Below are 26,247 nucleotides of genomic sequence, written 5' to 3'. Positions count from 1 at the left end.
CCCACTGTGGGCAGTGCCATCCCTGAGCGGGTGGCCCTGGGGTATTATAAGAAAGAAAACCAGGGGCTGGGGAAATGGCTCAGTGGTTAAGAGCACCTGCTGATCTTGCAGAAGACCTGGGTCCAGTTTCCAGCACCCACACAGTGGCTTAGAACTGCCTGCAACTCCAGTTCCAGGGGATCTAGTGCCCTGTCTGACCTCCTCTGGCACTAGGCATGCACATGCTACACACACATGCATGTAGGCAGAACACTCAACCACATTAAAACAGAAACAAAAACAAACCAACCATCAAAGCAAGCAGGCACACTGAGCAGGCCAGTAAGCAGTGCTCCTCCATGGCCTCTCCTTCCGTTCCTGCCTTCAGGTCTCTGCACTGGGCTCTTGCCCTGTCTTCCCTTCATGATGGACTGGAAGCTGTGAGCTGAAATAAACCCATTCCTCCCCAATGTGCTTTTGGTCATGGCGTGTATCACAGCAATAGAAACCTAACTAAGACAACCGTCTTTGCCCCGTGCCTCATCTCACTCGACCCGGATGCTCAGCAGCCACGTAGGAACCGAACCATCTAGAGGCCCACAGCTGGCAACTGTCCTTTTCCCTTTGGACTCATGCTTGTCTGGGCCAGAGGCTGTGCTGTGAACCCTGCTCTCCTACTCAGCTGTAATAGAATACCAGACTGGTCAGCTCATAAACAGAACATGCTTATTCCTCAGCGTTCTGGAGGCCAGGAGTCCAAAACCAAGGAGTCCAGTAAAGCACTATGTCCTGGCCAAGTCCTCCCATGGTGAGAGAGGCCAGGGTCTCTCTGAGGCCTCTTTTATAAAAGCATTAATCTCCAAAAGATTAATCACCTCCCAAAGGCTAGCATCTCCACTGCAATTGTAGGCTAGGATTTTAGCATATAAATGCTGGGGACACAAACACACAAACATTCTTTCCCACAACCCCTCCCTCCGCTTCCGGGGTGGCAGGATGGATCTGGTGCAGTGGTTAAGCCTGGAACTTCTAGAACCAGGACCATGGGGGAGACCTTGGCCCTTCCAAGCCTGTGAATTGAGAACTGTACACCGTGAGGATGGGATGGGTGAAGCCTCAAAGCCTCCTCCAGCATTCTTGGAGTGCAGCCTCCCTCCTGAAGCCCACGTGTGTAAAGTCTGAGTGGCGTGCAGACCTCCAGTCTTCCTGCGTTTCATTACAACCCCTCTCTCCTTGAAGTCACCTCTGCCCCTTGCCTCCAATCAGAATGTGGCCAGTGCTTCTCTACTGATCCCCAGGGGAGGGAGTTGAGAAGGAACAAAGGCTGCCACCTGCCTGGTCATTAAGGTGTGCCCAAGCTGCCCACAGACTGTCAAATCTGGGCATCTGGGTGTCCGTCATTGTCCCTCTGTGCCAATGTAGAACCTGTTCTCAAACTTCTGGCGCTATCTTGGTGTAAGGTGGTCCTCCTGTCTGTGACTGGCTGTGCAGCACCAGGGGCTATGAGACCAAGTGACCATCTCTGAGGGGGTGTGAGCACTACACAATTGTGAGTATGCCATCTAGCGGGGGGAATGAACGCCATAGGCTCATGTTTCTATCACTGAGCACATGTCACGCTCCTTTCTCTGTACAAGGCCTACCTTGATGTCTGTCAATGCCCCAGACACTAAGAGCACCAATCTGTGTGTGGCAAGATTTACTGAGTGTGACTATGCCCTATGTGACTACATATACTTAGCCTTTCATATCTGCTTCTTTCCACATATTTATCCATATGCACATAAGTGGAGCACACTGTGCTATCGCTGTGTGTACATATGTTCCCTGTGTGTTGAAGGCTTTATATTTAGATCTGCAGGTAGCCAGATGCCGGTGTGTGTACTTGACCTTCTGGTTATACATATACACTGCGTGTCCATCACGTGTCTGTGCAAATGTTATGGTGCATGTGCACGGTTACCCCCGGGGACCATGTGCTTTTCCAAGTGCCAGCGTCCATATGTTTTTCCACATGCACTCATCTTTTTCCATGGCACACAGCATCTGCTGGTGTGAAGGTCTGTATCCCTCCAGATGTGCACACCTGTAGCCGGTACACATCTCTATGAGAATGGGTGCTCACACCGCTCATTGCCAAGGCTGTATGCATCTCTGTGCATGTATTGGGGTACACAGCTGAACTGGGGTTACTCTCCAAGCCAGTTTTATCTTCGTGTCTGTATCTGTCACTGATCACTGAGTATAGGGAGGGTGCCCAGGGGAAAACAAGGGTGCTGCCTGGCATCTGCCTCCCTATTCCACAGAGGCCTGGACTAAGGGAGGGCTGTGACAAAGAGCAAAAAGAGAGGCCTGCCCACCCTGGGGACTCTGTTGGGATCCCAGGAGCCACATCACTCCCTTACCAGGGACCTCAGGGATCTCAGGGCATTTCCCATGAGCACTGTAGCCAGGAGGTAGGGACAGGAAGGGGCAGCACCCCCATCCCAAACTTCTGTTGGAGCCTGATAGGAAGTCTTGGTGTCTGCACAGTGTGTGTGTGGTGTCCCTAGATGACAGAGGATGGGAATCCAGGACAGAGAAATAAAGGGTCCAAGACAAAGGTAAAGAGGGGCTGGGGAGGTGGGCTCAGTGGAGCGGAGGCTGGTGGTGACTAGGGTTGGAGATTATGATGGAAGGTGGTCCAAGGAGTTACCGGGTCCTCATACTCTTGGGAACTATACCCCAATCCCAGGCCCAGGAAACTACATCTGAATCTGTTTTTACTTCAGTCACTCTACTCTATTCCTTCGCCAAAGTCCAGGTAGAACCAGGACAAGGTTTTTAAGAGCCCTCGGACAAAAGTGTAAATTTGTGACCTCAACTTCTAGCTCCTGGGCTGATGGGAAGAAAGTAAGGAGGAGGCTGGAATTACTGCCATTTATGGACCTCACCCCAGGTAGGCGGCCACACACTCTCTCACTGAGCCTCTCAGCTCTGTAAGAAAGAAACACTGTCCATGTGCCACAGATGAGAAAATCGAGTCCCGGCATCCCAAAGGCCTGTTCCCACCCAGAGCTGGGGCTAACAGAGTGGCTACCCACTGTCACTGGAGGAAAGAAAAAGCTGCTAGGCCCCAACAGCACTGGGGCCCTGTATTAGCCATGGTTTGCTGGCAAGGCCATGGTTGGGCTTGGATCTTAGCTCTGCCTCTGATGCACTGTGGAACCTTCCCACACCAAGCCTCAGTTTCTACATGAGTGAAGTGGGATTCCTAATCATACTTCAGCACCCTGGGGTACCGTGGGGGACCAAATGCATGTTCCTGTGGGTAAAGGGACCTGCAGGGTGTAAAGAGCCACACATCAGCAGGCATCTGTGTGGCTACAGCATGTGAGTGATGACCAGAGTGACCTTGTACGGAGCAGGATGCCACACCGACACTACACAGATTGCTTCATTTACTCTCACCCTAGCTACCTGAGGAACCCCCACTGCTTCCCAAGGTACCGATGCCCAGGATCATACCACTTGAGTACCAGATCGATGGTTCAAGGCAGGGGTGGGGAGGAACCTCCATGTGGGGTCAAAGGGAAGCTTGGCAGAGGGTCCTGATGGCATATTTACAGCGCCCAGAGGCAGGGGGTTGAGGAGACACAAAGGAGGCCTCCAGTTAGCCCAGCTTTTCTCCTCCTCCTCCTTTGACAGCCCATTAGTCCTGCTTCTTTGGCCAAGCTGGGGCCTCTAACAAGCCAAGCTAGTTTCGAGGATGTTCAGTTACGTGAGAGGAGGCAGCCTGGAAGTGGGACCTCCCCTTAGCCTCTGGACTCTCCTGGGCTCACTCCTTTCCATGGTTCTCAGCACACACTGTTCCTCAGCTGCTCTCTCACCCCGGATGTCAGCTCATCATGGAGCCTTTCACCAGCCCGGAAGTGGCTTCCAAGCCTAGGCTTCCCTGCTCCATAGTGGAGCTGTGGTTAAACCACGGCTCACTGCCGGGTGCATTCATAGCCAGCGACAGCCAGGCCTCATGGCCTTAAACAAACGCCTCTGCCTCCCTCTGTGCCTCAGTGTCCTCGTCGATAAAATTAGAAGAATGCGCTAGTATTTGTAAAGGGTTTACAAGAAGGCTTCACACCTTGGGGTAGTTCTATTTAAACATTTCTCCCTCTCCCTCCCCCTCTCCCTCCCCCTCCCCCTCCCCCTCCCCCTCCCCCTCCCCCTCTCCCTCTCCCTCTCCCTCTCCCTCTCCCTCCCCCTCCCCCTCTCCCTCTCTCTCTCTCTCCCTCTCTCTCTCTCTCTCTCTCTCTCTCTCTCTCACACACACACACACACACACACACACACACACATCAAAAAATTATAGGATGGGTGTGATGGTACAAACCTTTAATCCCAGCACTCAGGAGGCAGAGGCAGGTACGTTCAGGGCAGCGTGGTCTACAAAGTGAGTTCCAGAACAGCCAGGGCTACACAGAGAAACCCTGTCTCAAAACAAAACAAAACAAAAACAAACAAAAACAAAAAACAAAAAAAAACCCAAAACTAAAAACAAACCAAAACAAACAAAAATAAATAAACATCCACCAACTTAAATGGAATTTAAAATTTAGCCAGGTGTGACAACACTTGCCTGAAATCCTGGCTACTTGAGAGACTGAGGCAGGAGGATTCCAAGTTCAAGGCATTTTTTTTTTTTACAAAGTACTCATGGGGGGTCAGGGAAGGTGTGACTCAGTGGTAGAAATGTCTAGCATGTAGGAGGTCCCCAGTTCAGTTTTTTTCTAACGGCCTTTCAGGAGAATGACCAGCTTCAATTCACTGCTTGATGACCGGGATTCAGGGACAATTGCTTTTTCATCAGTTTCATTTCTTCCACAAGCATTTATTGAACACCTACTGTGTGCTAGGCCCACTGTTTAATACTGTATGTACATTACCCCACTGGGTCCTTCGGGTCTGTGTGGAGGTGTTAGCATCCCCAGTATTGCCAAGTCCCCTTGGAGCAGTGCTGTCCTGGCTGACACCCCTGGCTGGTTATTGTCGGTCCTGCCATCCGCCCACAGACACCAGGAGAGCAAAACTGCACTGTTTACTGCCACATTTCAAGTATGTAGTGCACCATGGTGCTGGGATGCAGAGCAGTACTAAAGTGATGTTTGGGAAGAAATGCTGTCCCAGGTCAGCCGTGGAGCTGAGCACCACTGGGAATGGCCAGCAGGGAAAGGAAATGGGGAGGAGACTGGGCCTGTCATGATTTGAATATGAAATGTCCCCATATGATGTAAACCTGATCCCCATGTGTGGCGCTATTTTGAAGGGTGCTAGACACTTTGTACCTAGCTGAAGGAAGTAAGTCATAAGGGGTGCAGGAGTGTCAGGGTGTCTTGGGGGGCTACATCTTGTCCTGAATCTTTCTGTCTCTCTGCTGTTTCCTGGGTGGGAGGGAGTAGACAGCTCTCCTCTCTCACACTGGCTGCTATGATGCTGTGCCTAGCCTAGACCCCAAGCACACACGGACTGAAACCTCAACGCTTTCCTCTGTTTTGCTCAGGTATCTGTCTCAGTGGTAAAAAACTTACCAATAGCGGCCCGGGCACCCATGTCAGCCTGTATAAACCGTTTCCCTCATCCTCACTAGGATAAGAGATAATCTGAGGAACGGTTATATTCCCATTTTATAGATGAGCGAACTAAGCTTCAGGAGGACTAAGTTACTTGCTGTGGGTCACAGAATGAGACGTGAATGTAGGTCTGATTGATTTTTAAAAGTGGATAAAAAGAAAGAAAAAGAGTACACCACCATGGCATTTGACAAGTCATTTTGGATTTGAGTTCATGAAGAAAAGAGTAAGAATGGGGGAGCTAAGAGCCTGCCACGTCGAGGGCGAGGAACACCCCAGGCACAGCAAACACTAGCCGTGAGCTCTCAGTACCCGGATGACAGGAGAACTTTTGGCATCTTGGCGTTGTGGGCACATCTGTGCCCACACCAATGTTCCATGATCATTAAGCAAACATTCTACCAGTAGCTAGGCTGCCCAAATTCTACACAGGGCGAGGTGAAGAAGGCCACCCACCCTAGGACAAGGATGTCGGTTGCCTCTGGGTGGCCTAATGTCTAGGCATCAAATATCTAAGACAGTAACACAGAGAGGCACGTGGGAGCTGCCCTAGACTCCTCACCTTAAGTAGAGCCCCTACCCCCCACCCCTGCCCTCCAGGAATGAGCAGGAGCATTGCTTTTGAGGCTTCTAGCCTTGGGCAGGGGAGCGTCCCTGCCCTTCCTACAGGACAGGTTCGAACTCTGCTCACCACTCTTGTAGCACTGTGGACCCCCTTTCTACAAGACTCACCCCTTTCAGAGCGGAAAGACTGCGCCTGGTACCTTCGCTGCTATTTCCTGGGATAGTCAGGCCCCTTGGCCCCCAGGAGCATCCATGAGGACAACCAGCAGGATTTAGCAAGGCATGGTGGTGAAGCTCTCGGAGGCCCTGAGAAAGGACATGTGTCTTGTCCCAAGCTGTAGGCAAGGTGGGAAGGGAGAATGGACCGTGCTTGGGAGCTCTGGCTCTCGGTCAGGGCCTTTCACTCGGGTCACACTGTGCTAGGCCTGAGACCCAGGGAGAAACGTCCCAGAGCGGGTTGAGGACCCGGGCCAAACAACATGAAGTGTCTTGACTTACGTTCATGGAACTTTAATGTGCTCATGACAGGGTTCTGAGAAGTCACACCTAATACCTTGTATACCACGGCAGAGGTCCCATGCCCCCGATGTTCAACGTGAAAACTTTCCTCCACGCAGCTGCTCACCATGACTGTATAGTGAACACAGCCCAGTACAGGGATTTATTTGTTGTGATTTTCTGGGTAGGACTCCACTAGGCCGCACTACACAGACCTGCTGTGACTGAGGGGACCTGGGTGACCCTCCAGCCCCTCTTTACTGCTGCCATCCAGGCAGGGTTCCCCAGTGCCCCATGAAGCCAGGTTGGAAAAGCATGGTGTACAACCCCGAGAGCAGGGTGTGAGATGGCAGACTTGAAGGCCTGTCCCTGCCATTCACCTTGGGTGAGTCATCATAGGGCCTTGGTTTCCCTGTTTGTACCGTGAATCTGCTGGACAGTTTTTCTGGCATCAGAGCGTCTGCTCAGCTGCAACTCTCCGGTTATAAATGACTAATCCTGAAGGCTCCTCGCTCTCCACTTCTAACATTCCACTGCCGAGCTTTAGAAGTCTGGGACTGCCTGCATCTAGCCTGTGCTGGCGCGGCAAACCGGGGCCCAGGCTGTGGGAAGCCGAATTCATTAAGTCAACGTGATGCCCAGGGGCAGGCAGCAAGTTCCCTGGAGAGGGCATGCCCCATGCAGGATGGAGGAGGTGGGGGTGGGGTCTGGGTGGACCTGGATCAGCAGCCACTCAGTGGGCAGAGCTGGGAGAGGGACCCAGGTCTCCTGTCTCCTGCTCTATCTTTAGATCTCCATAGCAACTGTCGCCAGGGCACCGAGCTGAAGGCATGGGCTATGTGGCTGCCTGCAGGAGGGAGGGGCATTTGCCTCTGTTCCTCTTCTTTTGTGGGGAAAGGACTCTGGGCTGGCTTCCTGAGCCAGGAAAGAGATTCTGAGCATGAAGCTGGTCACGGCAGGAAAGACTTGGCACTGATACAGAGATGATCCAGTGTCTTGTTCTGAGAACATGGTCAGGTCATTGACCAAGGCCTTCAGCAAGTCAGGTTCAACCCACGGAAGGTACAAAAGTTAAGGTCCTCCAAAGAGCTCTGAGCTTTTCTCAAAGTCATTCTCTTAGCACTGATTCTGGACCCTCTGGAAGGACAAGAGAGGCTCCTCACCCCTTATCCCACCCGATGCCCACCATCCTGAGCTCGGCAGGACCCCATCTGTTTGGCCTCCCTCCACACACCAGGATGCTAGGAGGGAAGGACAAACCTTGTGAAGCAGACAGGAGTACAAGTTTCAAGGGCAATGACATTTGTCCAAGGTCTCTGGGCAAGGCAGCAGCAGGACTGGCCTGGACTCCATGTCTTCTGATTCTAGCCTGGGCTCCTTCCCGTGCCCCTGTACAAGGTCCATGGCCAGGCCTAGAAGAGGAAGTAGGAGTCCTCAGTCAGGCCAGCAGACAGCAAACACCTAGCCATGTCCTCAGTGAACGCAGGTGAGCCACAGACTAATGTGAAGGGCTTTCTCCGGCAGCAGGCTACTAGCTCATCAACCAGCTCCTGGCCCAGGCGCCCAAAGTGGGTCTTCTCACGGTAGCTCCAGGGAAGCTGCTCTGGGGAGACCTCCTGGGAAGACAAGAAAGAGCAATTGTGACTTCTGGGGTTCTCAGTGTTCATCCAGCCAGCTCTCTTCCTCCATTGTGGGAAATGGTAGAAAACCCTTCACCAAAAGAAGCTCCTAGTTCCTGGGGCTAGGGAGCCAGGATGGAGAGGGCCCTGGAGAGAGGGTCCTAACAACTGCCATGCTGAGTTACTAACCTCTGAGCTATGAGATGAAGGCCCGGGCTGTGGAAAGCCATGGCCCTGCCAGCAAGAGTAACATCACAGCCCCGTGGAGGCCGAGGAGCAGGGGCTTCTAGTGTCCCACATGCTTTCAGACCTTGTAGCCTCACCCCAAGGAGTCTGGATGACTTCCATGTCCTCTAGTGCGGTCAAGGGGCACTCTCTCTGATGATCTGAGTCTTCCCGTGCTCCCCAAAACACTCTCCCTACCTGGTAGAACCTTGAGGGCAGAGTCGACAGATCTCACCAGCTTCATCTCTCCTTCCCGCTTCCTGCTTCTCCCCAGTTGTGCACCCCAAGAATCACTGAGTCTAGTTACTCCTCAGCTGTGGCAGAGCCCCTTAAACAATGATAGACAGGTCGGTGCTGTGACGGCAGAAGCAGGGCTGTGAAACACTAGCAGCACTTGGGGCTCTGAGCCTGCAGGATGGACTTCCACCTCGGCAGATCCAGGAAGGGTGAGCAGGCATCGGGAAAGGAAGGGGAAACAGCGCATCTGGTGGGGGGCAGCAGGAACAAAGGCTAGCTGCCAGAAAAGCTCAGGACCACAGTACCTACAAGCTCAGGACCACTGTACCTGCAAGCTTGATAGTGACACCAGGACACAGCATTAGGGAAGGCCTCACAGCAGGCCAGGAGATGGAGCTCCCAAGGTCAATAGGCCAGTGGGCTTGGGAAGTCCTGAGAACAGTGGGAGCCAGTGAAGGGCTGGGAGGAAGGCAGTGCAGAATGAAGGGCAAGCTGGCAGGAGGCAGCAGGAGGCGGGGAGACCTGAAGTTGCTGTCGCCAGGCTCAGGCAGGGAAAGAAGCAGCCCGAGTGGCAGGTGGGTGCAGGTGGGTGAGCAGAGCTACCATAATCACCCCTTACTCCTGCCCAAGCTAAAGTGCTACCTCTTTCCCGCAACAATCCTGACCTCACTTGCCCTCCCTGCTGGCCAGCAATGACGGACAGCTTATCAGCATGGAGGTGTGCTACCGGTGGACACGAAGAGAATGGCCTCTGGGCAGGACCAGCTGGGCTGGCACCCAGCTCTCGGTTACTGCTACCCTGTTACTTCGGTTCTACATCTGTAAAGGAGACAGGATGGCAGTACAAGCCTCAGGAGACTGTGGTGGGGACCGATGTGCTCTGAATGGTACAGAGACTTGTACAGAAGAGCAGTATCCTGGTCAGTTTTTGTCACCTCACTAAAGCTGGAGTCATCTGAGAAGAAGGACCCTCAGGTGAGTAAACGCCTCGAGATCAGACTGGCCACAGCAAACCTGTGGCGCACATCCTCTCATCCTGTCTTTTTTCTTTCTTTCTTTTTTTTTTTTTTTAAATGAGACAGGGTCTCCCTATGCCTAGGCCTTGACACTATGTTCTAGGTCTTGGCTGGCCTAGAACTCACTATGTAGACTAGTAGGCTGGCTTCAAACTCATAGAGATCTGCCTGCTTCAGTTTCTCAAGGGCTGGGATTAAGGTGTGTGCCATCACACCAGCTCATTTTCTTAGTTGACGATTGATGTGAAAGGGTCCAGCTCACTATGGGTGGTGCCATCCCTGAGCAGGGCCCTGGGGTACAGAAGAAAGTAAACTGAACAAGCCAGGAAGAAGCATTCCTTCAAGGTCTCTGCTTTGGTTCCTGTCTTGGGGTTCAGGCTTCAGCCATGACTTCCATTCCAGATGGACTACAGCTGAAGGCTGAAATAAACCCTGTTTCCCAAGCTGCTTGGTCAGGGTCCTTATCAGCAACAGAAGACAATTAAGACACAGCAACTGTGGACAGGTGGGTGCCTCAAGGACACGAAGTATCTGACCTTCATTTGTGTCCCCAGAATCTCATTTGGTTGAGGACAGAGGAAAAGAGGGCTAGCCAGCAGCCAGGTGAGCTTGCCAGGTGCCCGTGTCCTGTTCCCCTTCCTGGCCCGCGCTTTTGTGGGGCTGCTGTGCTGTGGGTCTGCAGCCTTCCCTCATCCAATCAACTGCACACCAGCCTCCTGCTTCATGCCCTGCCTTGGGCACTTCCTGCTGCTGTTAATGTTCCCCAAACAGACCCTCCCAAGTGCATGTCAGAGAGCTTCCCACCTGTGGACAGGTCTGAAGAGCCCAGCTCTGCAAAGCTCTGCAGGGAGAGCAATCCAGTTTCCTAGCCCCAGCCGTAAGGTTGAGGATCATATAAACTGCCAGAGATTTTCCAGAAATGTCTCAAAAAGGAAACTGCAGTACAGGACTATATGGCTGACCTTCAAGCAAAAGGAAATGGGAGGCAGGCGGCGTGGAACCCCATCCTAGGGAGGACAGGAAGGAGCAAGCCCAGACCCTTAAGAAAGCAGGAGACAATGGTAATGGAAGGCCTGGCCTGAGATAAGGCATGCTGTGGCAGGAGTGGGGGGATGGGGACACAGGACGCAGGACACAGGTGCCTTCTGGCTAGAGTACCTGCAGCTCGCCAAGTCTGACAGTGGCTGTTCTGCTGCTGTGTGGAGGAACAGATGGAGGTGGCAGAGACCTCACTGAAGGCACTGCCAGTCGGTCTTGATGGAGCTCCTACTCTGGGCCTGGCCTCATGCTAAGCATCATGGGGAGTATGTGAGGCCACATTCTTAGCCCCAAACACCTGAACAGGGCTGCTGCTGCCTTTACTCCACATTCAGGTCCCAGCCCACACAAGTGATCCCAGGAGGTGGGTGGGACACAGCTGAGGACGACAGCTGTAAACTGGAGCTCAGGAGTGTGAAGCATGGGGCCCAGTCCCGGCTCCCCCAGTTTGCAGCATGCCCCTTTCCCAGCACCTCTGTAAGCATTCTTCCTCCTCTGTGACGGACTTGGTAATGCCTACTTTCCACACAGAGCACCTGGGACTAATAATATAGCACAGGGCACAGAGACTGCAGCCAGTCCTCAGGAGAGCACAAAGGAAATGCAGCTTCTAGGGGAGGAAGTCCTCACCCTGGGCTCACCTGACTGAGGACAAAGAAGGTTCGCACGTTCCAGAACCTGGCCTGTTCCTGGAGGAAGGTCTTCAGGTAGATGTTCTCGAAGGTCTTGAAGCAGCCAACCAAGGTGACAAAGGTCTCATCATCTGCATTGTCTGTGATGCTCTGCAGGATGGGCACCATAGGGGCCAGGCCTGTGCCAGCTGCCAGCATGAGGAGTTCACCGTACTAGAGAGAGTGGACGGAACAGTGGATGGTGGGGTCTCACCCACTACCCATCTACGGGTCTTTCCTTGGCTAAGCTGGGCAGCAATGCCTTTCTCAAGGGTCCCACCCATCTACCCCGGTGCAGGAAGTCACTGGGTTTGTGAGCAGCAGGCAAGGCCCGAAAAACACAGGTTATGGGATTCTGAGGCTCCTACATTGTAGCTCAACCTGAAAGGGCGTGGCTGCCTTGAACACTCCCCTCGCGGACACTGCTTACATGTTTGTGCTAGCAAGGAACTCACTACCTCCCAAAGCCACTTCCTCTCTTACCAAAGCCTTCCCCTCCCAACTCCATCACAGCCTGCTCTCTGGACTGCCTCCTCTGACCCTGGGGAGCTCTACAGAGGTCTTAGGATCCCAGTCTAGAACCCCAAGTCTCTCTTCTCTGAATCAAATGAAGTGATGTATACATGTACCTAGCATGGCACTGTAAGGTAAGTTCCTGCCCAAGAGACCTAGTACCATCAACCTCCTCGGTGAGCCCATGTCCTGTTTTCTAGGTTTCTTTAAAAAAGGGCAGGCCTTTTCAAAGTCAGTTTCCTTCTTTTTCTCTTTCTTTCTTTCTTTCTTTCTTTCTTTCTTTCTTTCTTTCTTCTTTTTGTTTGTTTGTTTTTGTTTTTTTTTTTCAAGGCATATTTTCTCTTTGTAGGCCGGGCTGTTCCTGGAACTCACTCAGTAGACCAGGCTGGCCTTAAACTCAAGAGCTCCGCCTGCCTCTGCCTCCTGAGTGCTGGGATTAAAGGCGTGTGTCACCACCGCCAGGTTCTCAAAGTCAGTTTCTTAAAGGTCAGTGCCTGACCCACACAGGAAATTATCTACCTTTTTCATTCTAGAGATTAGACTTGTGTGTATAAATCCCAACCATGTGATCAGGCAAGCTATTTTCCTAATCTGAGCCTCAATTTCTTCACTGGTGGAAAACAAAAATTAGAGAATTTTCCCAAAATAGCTCCTCTCTCAGAACCACCATGAGGTAACATAGAGGCCCAGTATGGAGTTGAGGTTTAATCATTTCAGCTCTCCCCCTGGGCTGGGTCACCTCGTCCTGCAACCATGGTGCCTCCAGCCTCCGGGTCTTTGACCCACCTCACCCTCCTTTTCTCTCATCCTCATTCAGGTTGTGTTCTGGGAAGCCTTCCCTGAGCAGCGCTGGGGTGGGGGCTCTTCCTTTCCGCCCCCCCAGTGCCTTGTGCCTCCCTCACACAACACTGGTAAATACTGCCTATCTCCTGGACGGACGCTAGTATCTGCCTGTGGCATGAAGGCACAGACAGACATTGTATGGCTGATTTAACGAGACAGCTATAGAGCAGCCCTGGCAAGGGACTAGGTACCCGAGCCCTCTCAGGGAGCGTAGCCGACCCTGGCAAAGCTTTGGTGGCCAATATGAACATGGGCACTGCCCCTGCCCCTTTGCTGCTGGACCTGGGTGAGAAACAAAAGGCTCTGACGTGCCCAGGATGCAGGCCACAGGCCCTGGGGGCTCCCTCATGGGAAAGGTGGTCTGAGGGCCGTTTGCTCCAAGCTAGGAAAAGAGACAACATCCACACCCGGCTCTCAGGGTCTGGGGGACACAGAATGCAGGGATGACTGTGGATAATACCAGAACAGTGCTGGAGAGTGATAACATATGCACCTTCACGTGTAAAATGGGGGGCGAATCACCTGCAGGCTGCCATGAGGGCTGAGTGAGCCACCACGTGGCAAGTGTTAGGGCAGAGCCTGCACAGAGGATGAACCACACATAGGTTTGGAAGTATGCATGGGGGTATGTGTTTCCTGTGATTGTGGGGGTGGAGCCCGGGCCCTACAAGTGCTAGGCAAGCGAGCTACACTGAGCTACATCCCAGTGCTGACAGAGCTGGTATCGTGATGCTCATATACACATGTGAGTGTACATGTCCGTACATACACCGTGTGGGGGAGAAGGTTTGGAAGTGAGGACACGAGGCTGGCATCCCGGGGAGGTGGCTTGCAGGTGTACTCTTGTTTCTGTCTGTCTCTGACGATTTTTTTTTTTTTTTGGATTAGAGAACATGTTTTGCATTTATAATAAGGAAAATACAATAAAAGCTATTTTTAAATTAAACAAAAAGAATGGCAAGGCAAGCATGATTCATTACTTCCCATTTGTTTTGGTTTTCCTTTGTTTTCCTAATTATAAAGGTAATAGGTGCTCATTCCAGATAATTTGGAAAGTATAATGAAGCAAATGAAAATTGCTCATAATTCCCCCACCCCAGCCTGCTAACATTTCATACATTTTCCATATGCATTTTTTTCTGTGCATCTTAAGTTAGTTTCCCTACTGGGTGTATATTGTTTTGTGCCTAGTACTTGCTACTTGCTTTTATAACATAAGCGTAGAGCATCATTAAAAACATAACTTCAAAATCTAGAATGTTCTATCAAGTTTCTGTAACTCAGTGTACTTAACTGTTTCCCTTGTTGAATACTCGGTCGCCTCTGCCTTTTGTTATTATAAATAAGAACGCCACTAACGCATGCGAAAGAAGCAGTTTGATTTTTTTTTTCTCTCTTTGTAATAGACTTCCAGAAATGGAATTACTGGGTCAAAGGAGTCTCAAGACTCTTGATACATACTACTGGAATTCTTCCCAGGCATGAGACAGCTAAAGAGAAATGACCAGTTCTTTCTGGGAAAGCTGGACAGAGATCCAAGCCTGCCGTGGAGATGAGGACAAGAGACTTCCAATCTAGAAGTACTCGGCTCTCAGCAGTGAGTGTGGGCTGTATTCAGCTTCCTGAGAAGCTGATGAAACTTCCCGAAGCAGTAGATGAGAGTCAGAGGGCATTGGGGTCCTGAACCCCAAGTACTCAAGCCTGATTTCCTGAGGCACAGGCAGCCATCAACAGTTTCAGAGTCAAGTGGGCAGTTTCGTTTCTTAGGGCCTGTCTATCTCCTCCCTTGTCTAAGCCCAACACCGCTCTGGGCATTGGGTTTATGCAGTGGAAGAACAGCGCCGTGTGCTTCTACAGCCTGGAACAGGGAACTCCCAGGAGACAGACCTGGCGAAGCTCCTCAGGACTGAAGGACTGACCTTGTTTGGTTCATATAAGAAGCTTCCGAAAGGCCCTCTCCAGAAAGCTGTGTCTCCTGTTCTCCAGGACTCCACATACCGGGACATCAGCCCGGTCTGATAGCACTTGAAGCAAACACAGGGAACAGTCAATGGACTGGGCACCTTCTCTGCACAAACCTCCCCAGCCAGCACCTGGAGTGCCTTCCAAACGCTCAGTGTCTCCTGAGGTGCTCAGGTTGTCTTCCTCTGCACCCTACCTGCTGGCGCTGCCATCCATCCACACAAGGTGGATGGTAAGGCTGAGATGAGACTCCAGTGGACCTACCAACTTCAAGGTCTCACACCCAAATGCCGGAGGAGACCATGCAGGGGACGCAGCCCAACAAAGAACTGGGTAGTTACTAAAGGCAACTAACACTCAGTGTCAGAAAGATAGCAGTCTGCCAAGGGGTGGTCCTTCTTACAGGGAAGCTATTTTGCAGGTGCTAGTCGAGTTTGTGGGGCAGATGTTGCCAGATCTTAGGAGTCTTCCAAGAAATGCAGGAGATTCATATTTTTACTGAAAACCCTGCCACTTCTGAAATGTCAGCAATAAACTCATAATTCTGTAATCCTGGGCAGGCTAAAGCCAAGTACATTTGTACACTGTCTCTGGCTCATTCTATACCACCTCCTGGTGGGATGACTACTATGTGAGGGAGCTGTCTACACTGCCTGTCTGCTCTGTTCTGAGCACCATGCTGGGGTAGAGGGTACACAGTTAGACCTGAAACACCATGAAGACACCCAGTGCCTGAACCATGAACATAGCAATAAATATTCCTTATCCAGTCAGGCCTCCTCTGAAAGGGCTCAAAGTATGGGAAGGATGTATATAGACATCTCAGACATAAACAAGGTAGATACTGCCTCACACTCCACAAAGAGGAGCCCTGCTGAGCCCATGGAGTGAGATAAAGCTGGCCTTCTTGGAGGTAGAGATGCTTGAGCTGGGGCAAACTGGATTCCTGGGCATTTGCAGCAGAATGGTCAACAGCATAGAGCCCAGGCCTTCTCATGAACAGATGAGCACGCAGGGGTAGGGTCAGGGCAACAGTGAGGGACCAAACTGCAAGGGTGGCCGGGATGACCCCAGGCTGGAAGGAGAGACCAGATTTGGTGGTCAGACCTGCCTTTGAGCATCCACAGCCACCCTGACACCATCTGCATGAGGCACTGCTGTGAACTAGCTGGCACAGGAAGTCCCTGCTCACCTGGGAGGGGCCCGGGAGGGAGGGGCTTTATTGAAAGCTGTGTAGGAGCACACTTTGGCTTCTGGGCCCAATTTGGGGAAAGTAATTATCCCAGCTATGGGGGCTACAGAGATGGTTCGGCAGTTCAGAGCACTGGCTACTCTTCCAGAGGACCTGGGTTTCCAGCACCCACGTGGTGGCTCACAACTGGCTGTAACTCCAGTTCCAGGGAACCAGACACTTAGATATACACACAGACCAAACACCCAAACACATAAAGAAACAAGCAAGCAAACAGAATCCCAGCTACGGCCCTAGATGCCCCAGGACAGGACAACACCGGAGAAGGTGAGCCTGGCTTGGAGTAACCGTTCAACAGAGACTAACCCAGCTTCAGTTTCTTCATCACTAAAGTGAGGATAATACGGTCTTCTGAGGTCATGAGTCGAAATGAGAAAATGTGAACAGAGTTACAAGCAGTGTAATCAGTGCCCAGCAGGAGCCTGTAAAAGAAGCCTTCCTTCATTTCCTTGAGGGAAAGTCAACCCACAAATTCCCACAGCCTTCCCAATTTGCAAAGACATTTCCAGCTCTTCCCAGCCAGTGACTTAGGGATAATGAGATACCTCTCCGAAGGAGAAAATCAGCCTTGCAGCTGGGAGGGATCCAGCTGCTCTGGAGGGCTGTCTCCAGGCTTATCCTCTCAGCAGAAGCACCCTAGACAAGCAGCGCAGGGAAGCAGGCCATTTGGAGAGGATTTGTGGAATCTCCCAGACAAACAGTAGCGTGCAGAAGGGAGCTCGTCCAGGCTTATGTGGGAAGGAATAAACATTCGGGCTCTGCAGACAGGCAGGGAAGCAGGAGCCCAAGGTGGCCGGAGGCCTCAGAGTCAGGGGCTTGCTTACCCACAGCGCTCCTTCCTCCCTTTCCACCTTGGTCCTCAGCCTGCTGACCAGTGAACCAGGACAATGACACAACCGTGTAAGGAGGCTTAGCTATGAAAGCTGTCCTTCAATATTGATGCTCCCTATTCCATGAGGGAAATGCTCTCACTTGCAGGCATGGCAGACCTGTGGCCTGTGGTCACAAGAAGCTAAGGACAGTTATGAACGGGGCCTGACACTAGATCGAAAACTTATTTATTTTTTTTTTTTTAAAGATTTATTTATTTATTATGTATACAGAAGAGGGTGCCAGATCTCATTACAGATGGTTGTGAGCCACCATGTGGGTGCTGGGAATTGAACTCAGGACCTCTGGAAGAGCAATCAGTGCTCTTAACCTCTGAGCCATCTCTCCAGCCCCCGAAAACTTATTTTAAAACATCATTAGTGTTTTTGTTTTGGGGTTTGTTTGTTGATTCAATTGTTCTGGAGCATGAACTTTGTAGATGGCACATGGTGTTGCCAGGATGGACATGCCTGGCAGAGCTACAACAGGTTGGAGCGCACAAAGCTGGACTTGCTGCAAGCCAAATGTCAGAGGGTCAGTGGGTCCATGAAAAGCAATCTACTTAGTTTCTTCACGCTAGGCCTCCATGACTGTAATTTATTGCTAAGATCTTGGGTCTCCAGGGCATTTTGTATCCAATCCATTTCACTCATCTCTGACAATTCTTCCACTAGCCCAGCTGCCCCACAGGCATCCTCTTCCACCACTTGGGCTGAATACAGTCCCCAGAAGACCTGTTTCCTGTCACCCTTCCCTGTCTGGCTATAGGCGCTGTCAGCCTAGAGCGCCATTCCCTGACACCACCAATTCACACTCCTCCTTCAAGGCCTACCTCCCAGAGACAGGATGTCAGGTTAGTTCTGTCTGAAGGGTCTTCGGGGCCAGTTTTCTCTTCTGGCATCCCGCCCCCTTCTGTGCCTGGATGAATGCCTTTCCCAATTCATGCAACTTCTGCGATGCTGCTCTCAGCTCTCAGAGCTTTCTTCCCTTATTTCTCTTGTTTCTCAAACACAGAGTATCTACCAGGAAGCTGGGGCCGAGTCCCCTGTATGCCAGTTGCCCTGACTTGGGCCAGGCCTCCTCTGTCATGACTAGATCATGCTGTATTGTCTTGAGCTGATAGATCACTCTGTCCTGGGCTTGGTCCCTCCAGGTCATGCTGGACCACTGTGCCAGCACACACGGGTGCAGGGACTTGCTCCTGCTGCATCTCAGCTCAGTATTCTCTTTCCATCGACTGGTGAAAGGTGATCAGACACAGCTTTCCTAAAATCTCCCAATAACACGCCCTCTGGAACGGCCAGCAGCACTCTCCTTAGAAAAGGAGAGGGAAGAGGCCTCCTAAGCTATTGCCCCTTCAAGTCAACCTATTCTCATGCCAACTAATAGACCGGAACCCCTCCACCCCAATCAAGCTAGAGGGGGAGGTCCAAGTCCATAGCACCTTACAGAATCCTCACCAAGAATCAACTCACCTTGATTAAAACATCAAAGTAGCCTTCCGCAGTGACGGGGCTGATGGGGGTATAGGCTCTCTGAATTTCCAAGCCATTCACTATACCTCTGGGAAGGAGAAGCACACAGACAGTAGGCAGTCAGTCGTTTAACAGACTCTTACCAGGCACTTCCTCGGCCAAGCCAAGGGACACAAAGGTGGGATCCAGTCACTCCCAGAGGTCCTCACCCAGGGACAGGTAAGGAACAGCAGATGGAAGGGCACTGAGCTCACCACTACCCATGCTACTTGTGAGACCTGGGCAGGTCACTTAATCCCTCAGCAGCATCTCCTGAAAATGGGGTAGCCATTTAGGTTCTGGTTGTGTGCTTCACTGGAGTCACACAGAACAGTATGTCAAAAAGAACACTGATTTTAAAAAAAGTGCACTGATGGTGTGAGCAGTTTGTGGGACATTCCTGCGGTTTCCTGACTTCTTCACTACAAAACAACACAGATTAAAAACAACTGCTAAGATTTATGAAACATGACCATAGGCCAGCAAGTATCAGAACTGGAAGAGTCTTCAAAGGCGCTTGAAGCCAAAGCCCTGTCAATGTATGACTTGTCTTTACAATGTTACCAACAATGGGGTCTGGAGAGCAATCATGAGTTGTGATAATAGTTATGAGGTATGAATGTCTGTTGAGTACCAGGCATATTATATGCACAGTTGTATTTAAAATAACAACTTAGGGCTGGAGAAATGGCTCAGAGGTTAAGAGCACTCCCTGCTCTTGCAGAGGACCTGTTTGGATCTCAGGACCTCTATAGGGCGGCTTACAACTGCCAGTAACTCTAGTTTCAGGGGATCTGATACCTTCATCTGACCTCCATGGACACTGCACACATGATGCACAGGCATTCACTCAAGCACACATGCATACACATAAAATAAAAATAAACAAGTCTTAAAAAAAAATCCAGAGCCAGGTGTGGTGGTGCATGCCTTTAATCCCAGCACTCAGGAGGCAGAAGCAGGTGGATCTCTGTGAATTCAAGTTCAGCCTGGACTACAGAGTGAGATCCAGGACAGCCAGGGCTACAACGAGAAATCTTGTCTTGGAAAACAAAAGCAAAACCAACCAAATCAACAAAAAATGCCGAATGCAATGCTAAGTAAGAGAAGGAAAGCCACATGCACAGCTGGCATTGACTGCGGCTCCAACTCCAAGTTCGGTCCTGCTCCTCAAAGTACCCAGGTAGCCGAGTGTGGCGGTGCACCCTATAGTCCCAGCACTTGGGCAGCTGAGGTAGAAAAAGCATGAGTTTGAGGCTGGCCTGGCATACATAATGACCTTGAAAAAACAAGCCAAAATAAAAAACAAAACCCAAAACCAAACAGTAACAGAAATCCTGACAACTTACTTCCCAGGAACATCCAAACACTCTAGCCTAACTGTATGCACAACATTCTGCCCTGGTGTCTACAAAGATTGCAAGGCCCTGTCCAAGTGCATCAAGTGCAGGGGCTAGACAGAATGTAAGACACGTTTTGAGATATACCCAGAAACCAAGAGTGGAACAGATCATGGCTCAGATGTGAAGCACAGGACACCACCTCCAGCAGGTAAAGCCTGATGTGTCTGAGAGCACTGTGAGCACTGTCCTCTGTGAACTCGGGAGTCTGCTGGAGTCAGGTACTGAGGCATGAGCAGGCCGGTGACAGGTGGGGCCAGGCAGAGGGAACAGGCCAGGCTGGACAGAGGCAGGCAAGTCAGCAACTGGTAGTTACAGCACATGTGCAGTAGGGAAGGGAGGGCCTGACAGGAAGGGAGGACCTGGCAGGAAAGGAGGTTGGGTAGCCATGGAGTAGAGTGTCATTATGGAAGCAATGAGGAGCACCAGAACGTGTCTTAATGAGTGACATGGTCAGACATATTAGGAATGTCTCTGGGGGGTAGAGAGAATGGAGGGGAGTCAGCCTAGAAGTTGGGTGTCCTGGCCACTCCAATTCATGGATGGAGAGTTGCATAGCATTGTAACCTACCCTGCGGCTTCTCCTGCCAACTCTTCTCCATACCAGGGGCCGGTGTGAGTTAGGTGGCCAGTCTGGCCAGCAGGAAGCTCTCTTTCTCGTTCCTTCCCATGTCTTTTGACCATGTGTTGTTTGGTTTTTTGTTTTGTTTGTTTGTTTGCTGGCTCCTTCTCTTCTTGCCAACCCCAAAAGCTCCAGCATTCTCGGGGTTCAGATCTATGCCCTTTGTTCTTCCCACATATGCACATGCTCCTGCATACTGTCTCGGTGTGTGATGACATCTTCCAGACCCGTGTTTGCAGTACTGATCTTTCTTTCTGCTGAGCCACACATACCCACAACTGGCTGTCTGAAAGACATGTCTCCCTGGCATGGTGGGGATGGGTCAGGTTGGAGACCCACAGCAGTTCAGAAGGAAGCTCAGAGCAGGACTCTCAGAGGAGAGGACACTAATGTAGCTCAGCAGCCAGGCTGTCTGGGCTGGAATCTGGCTTCCACTACTTGGTAGTTGTGTGATCCTGGGAAACTTTTTTGTTTGCTTGCTTGTGTTTTCTTTTATTATTACTGTTTTTGAGACAAGATATCATATAGCCCAGGAGAGGCTCAAACTTGAGATGTAGTTGAGGCTGACCTTAAACTCTTAATTCTCCTGCCTCTACCACTCATATGTTCAAGTTCTTTACGCTCTTGTGTCCTTTCTATCATCCAATACTAATTACACTAGCTCCAAAGACAGACTTCTTGCTTTCAAATCCTGATCCAACACTTCCTGTGTGACCCTGAGCAAGTTCCTGAACCTCTCTGACTTCGGTGTCCTCTGGGGATGATAATGGCACCTACCAGCCAGGATTTGTGAAAGGTTAAATGAGTTCATGAATGTGAGTAGACAGAACTGTGCCTTGGCTAGTAAGAGCTGTGCCTTGGCTAGTAATAGATATTAAAGTGCTGCTGTTATTATCCATCACAAAAACACCTTACTGAGTTCCATGTCAAGGACCCTGAGTAGTCACACACTCCTGTGTCTATCCTGAAGATGGCAAACAAGGGCTTAAGAAAGGCCAAGCAAGCTGCCCCAGGCTACTCATCTGGTCAGTGGCAAAGCAGGGAGCAGGCGATGGTCCTCTCACTGTCTGAGTGTACCTACCGTAGGATGAGGTGCTGCCCAGGATGCAGGCCGAGCTGACTGTTCCCAGGGAGTGTAAACCGGACACGATAGGTGTCTTTGGTGAGTTTCTCCACGGCACTGATGTGGAAGGCCAGGAAGGTCTCTGGACTCAGCTTGGTGGAGCAGCCCTGCAACAGGAAAAGACTTGACTTCTAGAGCTCAGGCCTAAGGGACACACATCCTCGCCACTTTCACCGGTGGGGGCCATCTCTTGATGTGACAGAGTTGGCCCTACCTTGCTTCCCCTTTATGCACAGCACATGGGGTTTACCCTGCTTTTAAGCTTTCTGTGGCTCTCCACAACCCCAGGACCAAGCACAGGCTCCTTAGCCTACACTCAAGGGAGCAGTGGACAACCACAAGCTTCATTTATCTGCCACAGAACAGATGGCAGATTTCCATTCCTCCTCCCAAGGCCACCTGTCACTGCCCACCTCAAGGTCTTATTTAAGTTCAGGTTGTATCCTCTACACAAAACACTTACCCCGTTGTACTAAACACCTGCTCATCCTTCAGACCTGTTAAGTTCCAGATCTGGAGAGCTAAAAAACCAATGGAGCCTTAGAGATGATCCAAGCCAACATCCTTGTATCACATTTGGGGAAACTGAGGCCTGATGGCAGTAGCTTATGAAAGGTCTCAGGTCTTGGATTTCAGGAGGAACCCAGAGGTGAGTTGTCCTTTGAGGACAGAAGAGTTGTTGACACCAGAGATAAAGAATATGGCTGGGTTCCAAAGAAAATTCAGGCCCATGAGGCTAAGAGGGGTTTCCCTCTTACAGGCTTCGGAGAGAAAAGGGAGGTTCCCCCATCATGTAGTTGATGAGTAGCCCATAATACATGTGGGTAGTCAGGTTGTCTCTGACTCCCAGGAGGTAGGAAAAGGGAAAAGGTTCAGCCCTTCAGTTAACCTGTGTTCATAATATGTAACTGTCCTAAACTTGCTATGCAGACCAGGTGGATCTGGAACGCACAGAGATCCTCCTGCCTCTGCCTAAGTGCTGCAATTAAAGGCGTGTGCCACTGCACCTGGTTCTCTCCTTTGTATGATGTTCATGCTTGGCTTACCTGAGAAAGGTTTGGGTGCAGCACTAAACTTGGATCTCAGTAACCAGCGTCTCAGCATTGACAGGCTTATGTCCCACTCTCCACCTCAGCCCCCTTGAGCCAGGATGAACTAGGCTTCATCAGTCACAGTTGCTGAGAACCCTGTCACAGCTGCCTGTGGCTAAAGAACACTGAGCTGGATTCAGGACACTGGGATTGATCAGGCTAGCTGCTATTTCTGGGCCTCGGTCTCCTATTATGTAAAAAGAGGCCACTCATCTGGTAGCATTAAAAGGTTATAGAGGTAAGATAAACTAGCATAACATAGGTGGTTGTTTTTTGTTTTGTTTGTGTGTGTGTGTGTGTGTGTGTGTGTGTGTATGTTTTGAGACAGGATCTCATGTAGCTCAAACTGACCTGACTCACTACATGACCAAGGTTGGCTTCGAATCCCTGATTCTCCTGCCTCTAGCTTCCAAGTGCTAGGATTAAAAGACTGTGCCACCACACTGAGCTTTGTATATGTATTTCATAAAATGTAAATTGCTATGGAAATGTAATCTATTATCATTTCTTCATCACAATTTAAAAGACAAAGCTATTGGGTTGAAATATGCTGTTTTGCAATATCACTCGATTTTCTCTTATCACAGGTGAGTACAGCCACTATATACTAAACATGTAACTATTCATGAAATGTATGAAGTTCTTTTTGAGTTGAGAAAGGAAATCAGTAAACTCCAGGGAAAACTGAGTAACAATAGCACCCCTTATTTACCTAGTCTGTATAATACCACATGTTAGTTTGCGCTTTTGAAGGCAGGGACTGTGTCTTGCTTACAACAAATCCTCAATAGCTCATAGGACCTGGCATATGAGTGTGGTGGTTTAAAAAAAAATGGTCCCCCAAGGGAGTGGCACTATGAGGAGGTGAGGCCTTGTTGGAGGAAGTGTGTCACTGTGTGGGTGGGCTTTGAGGTCTCTTGCTCAGGGCTTCCCTCAGTGTGACTGCCAGTTGACTTCCTGTTGCCTGTAAGATGTAGCACTCCAGCTCCAGCACCACATCTGCCTGTACACTGCCATGCTTCCCTTCATGATCATGATGGACTGAACCTCTGAAACTGTAAGCAAGCCATCCCAATTAAATGTTTTCTTTCTAAGAGTGGCCGCAGTCATGGCGTCTCTAAAGCAACAGTAAACTCTAACTAAGACAAACAGGTATTCAATGGATATCTGTTGAGTAAAATAATTATTAGGTTCTGTGCTAAACATTACAAACACCTGAGTCCATTTTGCAGAGGGGAAACTAAGGCTTCAAGAGGCTAAGGGGCCTCGATTAAACCCACAGAGCTACTAATAGGTTGACTTCAGGTCTGGACCTTGCTCCCCCGATCTATCTGCTTCCATTATCTACTTTTACTATCTACTTCTTTCTCTCCACGGTCCAGTCAAGGAAGGCTTCCCACAGCAGTGCACTGGGCAGACAGATACTGAGACTCTGGACTCCTCACCTGGGTCTCAGGTGACCGCTTCCCACTCAGTAGGCTCCTGTCATTTCTGGCTCGGGCTGCTTCCCATCTTTCCAGGTCTCGGTAATAGAGGTCAAACACACAGGGTGAGCATCCACTCCCGCAGCACTGGGAGGGCAAGGGCTCCACGGGCTTAAGGTTCAGCCAAACTTCAGCATCCTTGTCCTCCCTCTCACCCATTGTCAGTGGGGCTGGGGCAACACGGACAAAGGGACAACCGGAACAGGCCAGGCTCTCCTTCGCTGTCAGCCTGGGAGAAGGAAAACGTGTGGGTTATCATCTGTCCTCCTCTGTCCCACACATGCTCCTCAAGGCCTGCCAGGCTATAGGGACAGCGATGTTTCCACCAGGGATCTGCTGTCAGACGGGACATACTACTAACAATTTGTGTGTGTGTGTGTCTGTGTGTGTGTGTGTGAAATAAATCTTAGCAGAGAAGGGGATTTGGCTTCAGAAAACCTTTTTCTACTGTACAAGAAGCTCTATGGCTTCAGTATGGTTCTGAGGCTGGGACACCAGAGAGAACAAGGTTGGTGTCTTACTCTCTTTCTGTATTCTCCTGCCCAACAACTGGGCACATGGAAAGCCCCTACTGACTGGTGAGTGGTCACTCGATGGTCTGGGAGCCAGGCACAGGATTAGGTGCTGGAATGCAACAGAGGTGAACAGGACACAGTCCCTGTCCTTGTGAATACTCAACATGGTGTGACACCCATTCAGTCAACCCATCTTGACAGCATGCTGTGTGTGAATGAGGCCTCTTTATGCCAATTACTCTTTGGGTTTCTGTGGGGGGCGGTATTAAAATGAGACACGTGAGGGTTAGTCATATTGTCCTCTGCCTTATACTTGCCTTCACAGGGTTTGAATAATCCTAGTGTCTCAGCTATTTTGGAAATTGGTAGAGAAGCTGGTCACATCAATCACAATTTCTAAGACATGGTTCTTTCCCATCTGGGAGGCACAATTCCTGTTGCAGCCTCGGCCTGGATGCCTCTCCCTACTCTTCAGGCCTTGGCTGAAAGGTCATCATCCTCCCTCAGAGGCCCTTCCTGAGTGTCCTTCTTGTCATTACCAAGCACTTTATCTGTGCTAGTATGCATTCATTTGTTTGGTTTTCTGAGACCAGGTTTCGCTATATAACAGTCCTGGCTGTCCTGGAACTCACTCTGTAGACCAGGCTGGCCTCGAACTCACAGAAATCCACCCGCCTCTGCCTCTGCCTCTGCCTCCCCGAGTGCTGGCATTAAAGGCACCACTACTGTCCAGCTCTGCATTCATTTGTTAAATATACACTGTTGTCAGGCAACTAACTGCTCTAGCGGCCAGAGACACAGCACTTCTCTGTGCTCATAGGACAGTCATAAAACAACAAAAAAAAAATAGCAACTTTGACAGAGGTTAAATGAGAGAAAAAGACCTAAAGAAGTGGATAGGAAGCGTGTGTGTGTGTGTGTGTGTGTGTGTGTGTGTGTGTGTGTGTGTGTGTGTGGTGGTGTCACTGTTCACTGTAGTTCTCTCTCTCTCCTCTCCCCCAACCCCCAAACCTAAGTTCTATACGTTCACCCGGTGTTTACTTAGCACAATACCCTCCCCCAACCCCACAGCGGGGCGAGCCCCAAGCAGGTGCTGAGCGAAGGAGCGGCCCCTTCCCGGAAGGCGCTGGGCCGAGCTGCAGGGCGAGCAGCCGGGGCCGAGCTGCCCCGCGGGGAGCGTACCACTCGCAGGCTCTGGAAGCCGCAGCCAAGCAAAGCGTGGGCGGCAGAGAGAGGGGTGGTGGGGAGGACACTTCCAGAGCCCACTCCCTGGACGCCCGGCCCGCTAAGCCATTTCAACTCCTAACTTTACAGTGAGGGGGACCCGGACCTTTCAACCTCTAAATGTCTATATAGTGGTCAAGGACGTCCCGAGTAGAGGTTGGAGGTCCCGGGACTCCTGTGGTCCCTACGCGGGGAACACCACCACTCTACCCACCTGCAAGTCCCCTCCCTGTGAGGGACCTCAGAAACCCAGAGCAGAGAGGGCTTTGCAGGTTCCACCTATAAGGATAGGCACTGCCTGAGGGGCGGGGACAAAACAAGAAATTTTTAACTGTGATTGGTTGAAGCGTCTGTCATTCGCAAAATGCGACTTTGCGCCCGGCC

General features: G+C 50.8%; 1 protein-coding gene across 1 annotated transcript; it reads right to left on the bottom strand.

The window, feature by feature from the left end:
• Nucleotides 1-7,077: 7,077 nt before the first annotated feature.
• On the bottom strand, nucleotides 7,078-26,132 carry LOC131903837 (NADH-cytochrome b5 reductase-like). Its single transcript, XM_059254626.1, has 7 exons — nucleotides 26,078-26,132; nucleotides 24,086-24,353; nucleotides 21,508-21,656; nucleotides 18,366-18,453; nucleotides 14,726-14,830; nucleotides 11,421-11,624; nucleotides 7,078-8,260 (listed from the first exon to the last, which is right to left on the bottom strand). The coding sequence occupies exons 2-7, from the start codon at nucleotides 24,281-24,283 to the stop codon at nucleotides 8,057-8,059; spliced, it is 948 nt and encodes a 315-aa protein (XP_059110609.1). The 5' UTR covers nucleotides 24,284-24,353; nucleotides 26,078-26,132; the 3' UTR covers nucleotides 7,078-8,056.
• Between the last annotated feature and the right edge of the window lie 115 nt (nucleotides 26,133-26,247).

Source organism: Peromyscus eremicus, chromosome 2 (genome assembly GCF_949786415.1).
Source record: "Peromyscus eremicus chromosome 2, PerEre_H2_v1, whole genome shotgun sequence".
In the NCBI taxonomy this organism is placed as follows: domain Eukaryota; kingdom Metazoa; phylum Chordata; class Mammalia; order Rodentia; family Cricetidae; genus Peromyscus; species Peromyscus eremicus.
This window is presented reverse-complemented; position numbering and strand designations above follow the sequence as displayed.

Excerpts from the sequence above, each read along its gene's own strand:
- LOC131903837 (XM_059254626.1), bottom strand. The coding sequence starts at position 24,283 with ATGGGTGAGAGGGAGGACAAGGATGCTGAAGTTTGGCTGAACCTTAAG. Across the intron at positions 18,454-21,507 it reads GGGCAGCACCTCATCCTACG|AGGTATAGTGAATGGCTTGG; the intron begins GTAGGTACACTC and ends TCTCCTTCCCAG. Across the intron at positions 11,625-14,725 it reads TCTTATATGAACCAAACAAG|TACGGTGAACTCCTCATGCT; the intron begins GTCAGTCCTTCA and ends CACTCTCTCTAG.